At 23.9% G+C, this 12,063-nt stretch overlaps 1 protein-coding gene across 2 annotated transcripts in view; it reads right to left on the reverse strand.

Annotated features, from left to right (window-relative positions):
- Positions 1-4,224: 4,224 nt before the first annotated feature.
- Positions 4,225-12,063, reverse strand: part of LOC113550313 (beta-galactosidase-like) — a 32,562-nt gene continuing 24,723 nt past the window's right edge. For both annotated transcript variants that reach the window (XM_026952051.1, XM_026952053.1), the window contains 7 exons: positions 11,306-11,400; positions 9,962-10,157; positions 7,780-8,132; positions 6,744-7,007; positions 5,797-5,934; positions 5,527-5,739; positions 4,225-4,477 (listed from right to left, as the gene is read on the reverse strand). In XM_026952051.1, coding sequence (XP_026807852.1) covers positions 4,292-4,477; positions 5,527-5,739; positions 5,797-5,934; positions 6,744-7,007; positions 7,780-8,132; positions 9,962-10,157; positions 11,306-11,400 — 1,445 coding nt within the window. In that variant the 3' untranslated portion in view covers positions 4,225-4,291. The remainder of the gene's footprint in view (positions 4,478-5,526; positions 5,740-5,796; positions 5,935-6,743; positions 7,008-7,779; positions 8,133-9,961; positions 10,158-11,305; positions 11,401-12,063) is intronic.

Consider the following 12,063-nt stretch of genomic DNA (forward strand, 5'->3'; position numbering starts at 1 on the left):
ACTTATTGAAAAGATTGCATACGCATACTTTTATTGGATAATTTCGACAATCTATTTTTACCTTGTTAATTTTTAAATGTTTCATAATTTTATTATTTATCAGTTTTTTACCGGTAATTTAATTTATAAGTTTCTATGTAGTTTTTAGATTTTTGAGGCAGAATTAAATTTAGGCTTATAATAATTAATTTTAGCTAGTTTTATTAAAGAATTAAGTTTGTTTTTGTAATATTTATAATGTGTTGCTAAGGATTGATTGAGTGGATATTTTTTTACTTATGTATAGATTCCATAGTATTACATTATTACGTAAGACATAGTTTATAACGAATAATTTATAATCCATTTGAAAAAATATGTTTCAACTCGTTGAATATACTATAAAAATAGAACTGGAATAATCATAATAGGTTTAGGTTATAAATTCGGGTAAAAAAAAAATTAAATTCCTTAAAAATAATTATTCCATGTTCTTTATTTTTTACAAAACATAAACAATTATATAATAACGTTCAAGTGCCAAGTATCCCTACTTAAAAATTTGACACTTTTTTCCAGTATAACGTACATGATGATATTAGGTTTATATTTATATTAGGTACACAGAAATTAAAAACATAACAGAGTTTAATTAAATTATTGTACATGCAATCATATTAAAGTTAATTTATTTTCAACAATATGACTATACAGTAGAAAGAAATTTTGTCGAGTCCTTTTATATAAAGGTTTAATTAATAACTTTGAATAAAACCAAATTGCAATCATCTTTGTAATATAACAGAATGAATGGACTATCTTATAAAGTACAATTTTGAAAAATTTCTTAAATTTTTACTCAATAATTTACCATCCAAAGATAAAAAATACTTATTTAGTATGATTAGAGAACCCAGAACCATTATATATCTTATCAAAGTTTAAAGCGTATTCATTTTAGATAAATATCATTTAAAGATATTTTTAAATAATAAATATTTTCATGTTCATATTGATATTACACAAGGTAATACAAACACTCAATTGTATTATATTGTTCTAAAATTTAAATCAAATTGTTAATTGTTATTTAGATGGTAAAGATTGTACACTTTTTCATCAACTAAGTTCCTTGTTTGTACCTACATCACGTTAAGTTACAAAAGATGACAGTGGAAAGAACAATGTGACAAAATACTCTATAAAGGATTCACAAAAAAGTTTTATTGAATCTGAAAACTATTTTTTAAGTTTAAAAATAATAATTTATCGATACAGCCTTTATCATAGTAATTGGTACACCACTAAAACCCGATCAAAATTTAATCTACTTTGATTCAATAAAATATAAAGTTTTTAATATTGCCCGTGCAATTGATATATGTTTTAAAATGTTTCATTTGTTTAACTTTGCAATATCCTTTGCAATCATGTGCAGTTTGGATGTTCATACAAAAATTTTATAATATATCTACTGAATTTGATATACCACACCAATTAGTAACTCAAGTGTTACACTGTTTAAATAAAATAAAATAATAAATTCAATCATATATAATTCATTAAATCTAATAGGTATATTAAAGTAATTTTATCTATGATTATATTAAAAATTTAAAGCTAATTTATACAATTTATGTATCTTTATTATACTAAAGTATCATATTGTTTTGTTGTATTTACTATTTTGATTTAAATCTATGTATTATATTAGTTAGGTAATAAATATTTATATCTAAAATTTTGTTTATAATCTTTTTTTTTTTATTATTATTAAATTTCTTAAGATTTTTCATCTTAAAACATCTTCAATGTTTTTTTTTTTAAGTTTTGAAATATTATAATTATCTGTACTTGGAAAATGATAAATGTATATTACTATATTATAATAAATAATTTTACATTAATGTGTTAACACATTTACTAGTTACCTATCTATGAAAATATCCTGGTTTCAACTCAAATCCAATATGTAATATGATGAATTGATTAAATACGTACAACCAGTTTTTTTGAAGTGAAAATATTTGTAAAATTAATAAAAATAAATTATATAGCCTAAATAATATTAATTATTAGTTAAAATGTATTTTTTTAAGATGAAGAAGTATTTATCAATAGTATTAAATTAAAATCATTGATGTAATAAATAATTTATTAAATTGATACAAATTCTATAAACAACTTTTCAATTAATTCAATTGACAAATTTTTATTTATCAATTCGATAAAATGTTTATGGGGTCACTATCAATGATATTTTTGTCAAATTAATGTATATTTTTATTATATTGATCGTTATTTTTGGTTGAGTGCATATTTTAGGTCAAAAGTTCTTTTAAATCTACGGAATTTATGATAAATATATATATAAAAAGTTAATAGTTTTAATTTTTTTTTTTTAATTTAGAATAAATTGGTACTTAAAATTATACATTTTTTTATTTATTATCTAAGATTAATTCAAATATTAATTTATAGTTTTTATTCAAAACATACAATACGTATAATGTTTATTATGCCTATATATATGTATGCCTAGATAGATCATGATTATAATATTGTGTTTTCATAAGTTTTATTGTAAATTTAAAATTTCTCTATTTTTTGCAGTCAGAAAAGATATTTGATCATGACTAAATAACTATTGGTTAGTTAGTCAAACAATGAAAAAAAAAATGTTTAAATTATATTATATTAATACAAAGATATTACATAGGAAGTTGACAAGTTGTTTACATATAATTTCAGTACCGGTTTCTCTTCAAATCTTAGTAAAACATGTATATAATGATAAATGACTAGTATGAGTATTGAGTATATTACACGATATGCACTCACACTGAAGTTTAAAGTTTTAAATTGAATATTGCGCATAAAAAATGTACACATCGATTTTTAAAATCATAATTATAGATTACTACTGAGTACTCGATTATTGTTTATTAGCAAAAATGATTATTGGATGATGTCTTATGATTTTGCATTAATAATTGCAATAATGTAGGTAATTTACTATAAAAATTACAAACATGATTATAATTTGCATTGGATATATAATTTTACTGAGGCAAAACGCTATAAACAACATAGTTATTATGTAAGCGACTTAAATTGTCTATCTTGGACGCTTCGTTACTATATATTTGCATTCAAGTATTGAAACCCTGATGATTTTATAGGCTTTGCTTTGATGTAAAAAAAAATATCAATTCCAGTTTCGATTAAAACTGTTTTAATTTTGTTTATTGATTTTTTTTTTTTTTTTTTTAAACCGATTAATATTATCTACTAATTTTCATGGAGGCCAGATAAGAATGTAAAATTCTAGAATGTTGCTAAGACCCTACTCTGAAACAAAAAAAAAAAAAAACTATGTTCTCGAAAAAATTGAAATGTACAACTTAGTATAAGTGGTAAGTCCAGTGTAAATAACGTTCCGTATTCAAACATAACCATAAGCTAATAACCTTGTAATTGATGCTAAGACATAATAATAAAATTTAAATATGTAAATTTAACGTTTATTTTTAAAAATACAAATGTTGTGAAACATTTCACAACATAGTGAAATATTTCAGACTTTCAGACTTTAAACATTAAGTATTTACAATCTTTATCTATTTTTATCTAATACTATCGTGTTATATGTTATAGATAATATTGTAAAACGTTAAAGTTGTTACCTAATTATTATGTCTAATCTATGTCTGGTTACTTGAGTTGCAGTTTTTGTATTTCTGCATAATAATTTAGTTTACTCGTGATGCCCGATTTTGTTTTTTCAATGTTCATAAATAAAAGGTCTTTCGTATTAAAATTGACTGATCATTATTATGTTTTTCATTACACAATAGTGTAGTACATAGCGTATGTTTCACGTTCACTGCTAGTTTTTAAACTGGTATATAATATATTACATAATGTTAAAAATAGATTTTAATTATAATTCCGTGTAATATAAATAATAAACTATACAATTTTAAAGTGTCTTATTTTTTTTTTTTGTATTACTATTACATATACAATTAATAGTATTATTTATGAGTTTAAATATCGTAGTGAATTAATAATAACCCATAATTACTTAACACATCCAATACACGATAGATTTAATAATAAACACGCATAAAAATAATTGTTTACGCAGATAAGTTGTACGTAGAATATAAATTTTAATGATTTAAAAAAAAATATAACCATATCTACTCATTAATTTATATAAAATGTTTATATATGAATATATTTACTATTTATATTTATTTATTCACTTTAACAACATAATTAAATGGAGTATTGTTTTTATTTTCTATTACCCATCCAAACGAGGTTTATCAACCAATTTGACGGTAAAATCTTCTGAAGCCCCTTCGAGTTCTACCATTACTATAGTGTTGAGTCCAGGAACTAAATATGGAGCTGGAACATATAGTGTGATTTGTGGACCTACTGCTGGCCAATATCTACCGATATTAATGCCATTGATAAACGCAACACCCTAAAAATAATCGATTTGATTAGTTATAAATTATAATACAATTTTAGTAAGTATTTAAATTATATGATTTGTATGAATAGTTTTAGGAATAGTATTTAGTTAGGTAAAATAAATGGTAAATATTATTTTATATTCAAAGCTTCTAAATACAAACAAGTAAATAATCATTTAACATTTATAATAAAATGTATAATTCAACATTTAAATCTCAAATATTTTTAAAACCAATGATAAAGTCATTATTGTATATTTTATAATACAAATTTTGTATAATATGAATTAATATAATGCATATAAAACATCATACTTAAATTCATTGTTTATTAATAAATAAACTGTTGTCTGTATAATGATAAGTATTATCTTTTATTGTTTTTTATTAAATAATAATGAATTAAACTAAATTGTTATTAGTACCATAATATACCTATGGTAGGATAAATGAGGCCCCAGGCCGTGAGATATGTAAAAAAACATATGCACATTCATAGTAATAAACTTATTTTAAATTGTATTATTGAAATAATTAATTAAATATATTTTAAAGTTTAAGCCAATGGTGATTATTCAAATTTTACGAAATTACGACCATTGAATTGTTTGATGTTCATTATATTATTTTGATTATTGCATGGCTAAATGGGTAATAATATTGTTAAAAAAAAAAAAACATAATATTTTCATTGTCACGCTAACGCATAAAAGCACAGGTAACTCATCTGTTATGTTTAATATTAAAGAGAATTTACTTATTATGAAATTAAAATTTAAAAATATAATCTAGGACCTTTACTCAATTTAAGATATGATTAAAGCATGAACATAAACTTACCTGGCCCTGGATAATTATAATATTTATAAAGAGTTAAATTATCTTTATTTTTTATTAAGATCTATGCTCTATGGGTAAATATTTTTTCATTTTAATTTTAAACTCAGAAATTTTTTTATTTAGCATGAGCATTGAGCACAAGGACCACCATCATGGACAACTTGAATATATATTTTTTAACTGAACGTTTAATGTAATTTTAAATTAATCAACAAACTTTTGTCCATCCAGATGTATCTAAAAACGTGTCCAATGGTTTTGTGTGTTTATTGTCTTGCGGTACGATAAAAACTCCCCTGTAAAAAGCTGGTGGTTTGACGTTCGGTTGAATATTTTGAGTTTCTAACCATGCCGTTTCATTCAATGGATATCCAGTCATTACCCACGGACCTAGGGTATATTTTCCTAACGTAACGTTTGACAAAATCCCCTAAAATTTACCTATTAATACATATATTCAGTTTAAAAACAGATGTCATTAAGGTACCTTTCTATCCACCAAAAATCTCTTGTCGTTAATCCTTCCTTGATTTTCGACGAGAATACTCAGTTTTTGATTACTGTTAATTACTGATAATTCCATTGTTGTATTACTATGAGATCTACTCATAGTTCCTAATTTCACCTAAATAATCATCAACAGTTTTTAATTTCACGTTTGAAATAATAGCTTATTAAATATCTTTAAATAAAAATTCAAGTTTAAGTACAATTTATATCTAAATAACTAATATTCACAGGATATCGCTATCATATAGTCTTATCTTCTATGACAGATTTTTTTCTTATAAATTTTATTTTAAATCTGGCTTATTGAATTACTGCTGCTGAGCTTTCTAATTTTTATTACTATTATATTAGTATAAGTGTACTTGACACAGAAAAAATTGTTTACAATTTATTTCTTTACTTGACATGCAGCAATGTCAGAATAAAACCAGATTTCAAACGAATCAGTTAGAAAACAGTAATTTATTGATATACACAACGAAGTTCTGTAATTATTAATGATTAGTTTTTTTTATCATGATATAAATGCCTTAAAACAAAAAAAAACTGAATTCATTTATTTAGGTTTTATAATTATGAAAAACCTATTAAGTTAGGAAGTTCTTTAAGAATATATGTATAGAAATAATAAATTAATTTAAATGTTTAAAAAATTTAAATCTTTAATTTTCCTTAAAATGCATTTCATAATAATGTGATATGCTTTAAAAATGTTGTAAAATAAATATGTAAACTTTTTTAGCGAAATTTTTTTATTTGGCTTTAAAGAAATACTTATTTTAGTATACATTTAAAACAAATGTTTTTTAGACTATCACAATTTTTAAGATACAAATATTAGACTCTAATTAATTATAAATATAAAAACGAATTGTTAGAATATAACAAAATAGTATATTACATATTATAATGTTAAATACTTACATTATTTAAAAAGATGATTGCTCGATCACCAAGTGATTTGATTACTAATGGTAATTTAGTCAATCCTGTAATCAATGGTAAATTAGTTTCATATAACACTAGCCCATGATTTATATCCATATCTTCAAAGCATAATGGTACGTCATTTAAGACCGGTTTGAGACGTCGTGCTACGCTATCAAATAAACTGACAACGGGCAACATATTTACAGTTCCATAATTGCCCTTTGGTGCAACTTTTGGAGTTGACCCAGTAGGAAAATTCTGTGAAAATTGTCTTAATATGAAAATGTTTATATATATTTTATAAATACTTCTAAATAATTATAAATTTTATTTCTATTCAATTTATTTCACTACAATTTTATGACTAACTTAATCATAATTTATTTATCTTTAACATTTGTTGACTTTTAAAAGTTACATTACTGTGAATCCAGACCAGAATAATGATATTCTTAATACTCAGTACAAAAAATTATATAATACGTATAGTGTTTATTTTTTGACCGTGTTTCAATCAATATGGGTATGAAAATTTTAAATATAACACTGTGCGAATATAAATAATAATGTAAGTTATATACAACTAACAGGGCTCGGAAGTTGTAGCACTAATTAGCAAAATAGCAATAAAACCAGTAAATATGCAAAAAATAGCAAAATTAAATTTCATGTATCGGAGAAGTGTGAAACATATTTATATTTCACTTTGGATGTTCTAGGATTAACCAAGAAAAATCGCTGACAATTAATAATAATAATTTCATTCAAACCAAATAATAATAAATAATCTATTAACTATGTTTCAATCAACTGTATTTCCCATAAAAAATCAAGTCATAAGATGTATTTTTATTAATTTAAAAATGCTTAAATATTTTGTTTTGAAATTATTTAGTTTATAGTAACTATTAAGTAGTTGTACTGTTATATATTGAAATATTGTATTTGAATCACATATTTCAATGTACAATCTACTAAATTATTTTTTATGTTCTTTTTTTTTTTTTACTTTTAAATGTATTTGAATTACCGCATTTTTTAGAGTTTGTTTAATAGCATGGTACTTTTCTGTCGGATCACCAGCTTCATCTAACGGAGCGGAAAAATCGTACGATGTCAATTGCGGTTGGTAGCCAGATTTATCTGCAGTTGTCCCGTTCGTATTAGCACCCGAAGTAAATCCAAAGTTGGTTCCACCGTGGAACATAAAAAAGTTGAAAGATATGTTGTTGGCCAAAAAATATTTCAACACTCGTATTATGTCCTTGGTATATCTAACCGGCCTCGGACTTTCCCAAAACGCGACCCATCCATCATAGAACTCAGAGTTTACTAATGGTCCTTTTTTTTGAACTTGTCTCAAATGATCAAAACACTCAGTTACTATAAAAAGTTAATTTATGTTATAGATGTACAAATATCATAATATACTACACATAATATACCAATTTAAGAAACACATAAAGATAACTTTATATGAAAATAAATTATTCATTTTCTTAAAAAAAGTTATATTTAATCACATTACATTTTATAAATTATAATTTTATAATAATTCAAATGTACCGGCTCTGTATATAGGTAAATCATGATGACGTATGATTAAATCAAAATAATTGTAAATATCAAACATTTGTTAAAATAGTTTTAAAAATATGTACCTAAATAATATGATTGCCCGACACTCGAATGCTCGACACTTCAATTGCCCGACAATATATTTTACATATTTTTATTGCACGTAATACGTATACGTTTATATACAATCTGTTATTATTATTATAATTATTTATTAATATAGAATAATTAAAAAAAAAAAAAAACAAAAAAACCAGACGAATATTTTATTATGGATAATATCGTTCTATATATATAAACATAAAATAAAAGTAAGATAAGTAAAATGTTGTTGCGTTGTCATTCACGAATTACACTAATGCTATTCACGATAAGGTTTTAATTTCTAAATAAACCGATTTGCGATAGACAGATACAACGACAATAGGTTTTAGACACGACGTTTGATAGTTCAGTACAGTACCGTTATAGCCGTATAGCAGTGACGGCCCGATGGTTTCGGGGGCTCAGTGCAGAATTTTGCGGGGCCCCATATGGCCATATATATTAATTTATTAATTATTTATATATACATTATACAATATACACATCTATATTTATTTTATTTTCTAGCGAATTACTTTAATTTTATATAATTTTGTAAGCTTTGAGCCCTTTAAGGTATGTTAGAAACCTAAAATTTTAATTTTTTTATGTATAAACTATAATAAAATCCAATTCGCATTTTAATGTTATACAAGACACATAATTAGTAGGTTTAATGTACTTAGGTACAATGTATAAACAATATTTTATTAATAAATATTATTATTATATTGAACATCAATTATAACCACGATGCAATGAGTATACATTTACTTAGAATAAAAAAAATTAACATAATATAATATTATTTAAATATTTTTTTCCGTGCTTTTTTGATGCAAACAGATCAATTGTCTCATAGTAGCTCAAAGAATCGGCAATACTATGTTTGATACTGATAATGGTCAGGTCCGATAACTTATGCTGTGATAGATTGTTTCTTACTGTTTTGACTATTCTTTGTCGGAGAATTTTGAAACGATTAGGTAGAATTTAAAGATAATGTAACAATTTTTTGAAAGATCCACGCAGTTTATTTAAACTTTTTTCCCTTATGTTTTTTTCTGTTTTTTTTTAATTTCCTGATGGATAACTTCTAATTTTATCCCGATCTCTAGATGACATTATACAAAAGTATTGTTTTTCTAAATAAATACCTGTGAAAAAATACTAACTATCAGTCTTGTTTTTAAAATTTAGATAGAATTATTTTAATGATTCTACATTGACAAAAAACAACACGGGTCGCAATTTCTATATTACTGTCTACGGGGACAATATTATTATGTTTATTTATAGATAAAGTGATATTCCTATTAGTATAATTTCTGGTCTGTTGGGCCTCGCACAAGCGCGGGGCCTGGTGTGATCGCACCACTTGCCCCCCCCTCACTTAAGGCCGGCACTACCGTATAGATATACATTTAGTATTAATTCTACATATTTTAATATAAGGAATAATTACCGAAAAGACCTAAAAAATGAATGAGCACCTCTCTAGGGGGTATTCATTTTTTAACGTAAATTTGAATGATTTGATCTTATCTTACCATTAACAATTGCAGCAAAGTCGACAGTAGAGTATACATTTGGAATCTGTCCACATTGCAAATAAGATAAGTTGCATTCGTCAGTTGTATAAAGTTGAGCTTGTTCACCAACATAGTACAGAAGTAAATCCCTAAGCCATAACTTAAACTCCATATCGCAGTTTCCTAAATCGTTATGCCCATATTCATTTTCTATCTAAATGAAAAAAAACCATAACTCAAATATTATTTTGAATAACAGAGTTGTATTAATAAGTCAACATTATAAAATTTAAAATGCATGAATTTATTATAAATACGATACACATTATTCAATATTCTAATAAAAATAATATGATACATTTATCCTTTAACGTTGATCGTTATACATCCTCACTTAATAGTCAATAGTTACTTAATATTTGATTGTGTATAACATTTTACTTCCTGAATTTGTTTAATTTTATTGCTTATAAGTAGAGCGCAGATTTTTATTTATTAAAAAGTATCAAAATATGCCATATAATAAACAGTCCAAATTGTAAAAGTATGCAATAAAGTTTCAATTATTTACATCAAAAATTTGTATATTTTAATATTATAAATTAATGTTTATTTTTTAAATTCAATTTATTATGAAAATGAATAAAAATAATAAGAATATGCAACAAATAAACTAGATAATTCTAATAATATCTGCATCACAAATTTTTACATTATTATTAAAAATATTAATAGATATTTACACTTAAGTATTGTAAAAAAGATATCATAAATTTGTAAATTAATACCTTTTTTTTTAAATTTCGCTACAATGTACATTACATTTTGAATTTTGTAAAATTATGCAATGACTATTAAATATACAAAAACAATGTCACCAATAATTTCAAACTAGTATGATATGCACAGCTAGATTACTGATAAAAATCCAAAAATGTAAAAAGGAAAAAAATACCTATGCAATTGCATAGAAATCCACTCTTCACTTAAAAGTTAATATAAGATTCTGGTAAACTACGGTGTAAGTGAACCGCGTTTCATCAATATTATTTTAGAGAGTACTGGGTTACACTGGTGATGAAGTTGATTACCAAATTTAAAACAGTTCTAACATAATGTGAAAATATCAAGTCCAGAAATCAATTTTTAACTTTTTATTTTTATTTTTAAACGGTACTTGGTGTAGCATAAATTAAAACACTGAATTTCTTTGAATGTTATAAAAAATAATCATGGTTACTAATGATTCAGAATTTATAATATTTATTTATATATTAGCGTGATGAAAATACAAAGATTGTAATCTAAAAGAAGCGTAATATTTAAAATAACAATTACCAAATGTTTTAAATGTTGACTTACCTGGACCATAATAATGTTGCCTCCATTCCCATATAAAAACGGAACTATTTTTGGCATCAATACTGAAAACCATCGTTTTATATACTTTGTGTAATCTGAAACAATACAAGAAAGTAATGAAATCGAATCAACCAGTTTGGTCGCTACAGTTTGTTGCACGTTCCTCAAATTATAAAATTCATAGTATAAATATTCTAGCTAGACTTTACTGTTTTCTGATAAAAAATATTTATGTTTAATTTTTTAAAATTTATTAACCTAAAAATTGCACAAACAAATACGTACGTATTTTTCACAATACGAGACATTTAGGGTTTAAACTTTCTAAACAACACTAATAAATTTAACTTAGAACAGTTGATATTTTTTCTTGATTTAAAATATAATGTGTATTAATATTTATACAAAAATATAAAGTTACGGTAAAAATACTAATACTGTTCACTTAAACTACACAAAATAGTTAAGTCAAACTTCAATTAGTTTTTACAAACGAGATTTGGTAATTATGGGATAAAAAATCAGTATTGATATAAGAGTCCGAAATTGTATTCCCTTGCTTTACAAAATTACATATTTAAACGATCAATAACGATGTTATTCAATTAAATTGTTATCTATTTAGTTTTCTATCATGATTTTTGTAAATTTAATTTGTATTAATTTTTCAGAAGTCTGGCTGGCTTTTTTATATTTGAAATAAGTTAGAGAATTGTCTGAGAAAAAAAGTTTGTGATTTGTACCTTCATGGTTTATTA

This window comes from Rhopalosiphum maidis, chromosome 1 (assembly GCF_003676215.2).
Source record: "Rhopalosiphum maidis isolate BTI-1 chromosome 1, ASM367621v3, whole genome shotgun sequence".
Taxonomy (NCBI): Eukaryota; Metazoa; Arthropoda; class Insecta; order Hemiptera; family Aphididae; genus Rhopalosiphum; species Rhopalosiphum maidis.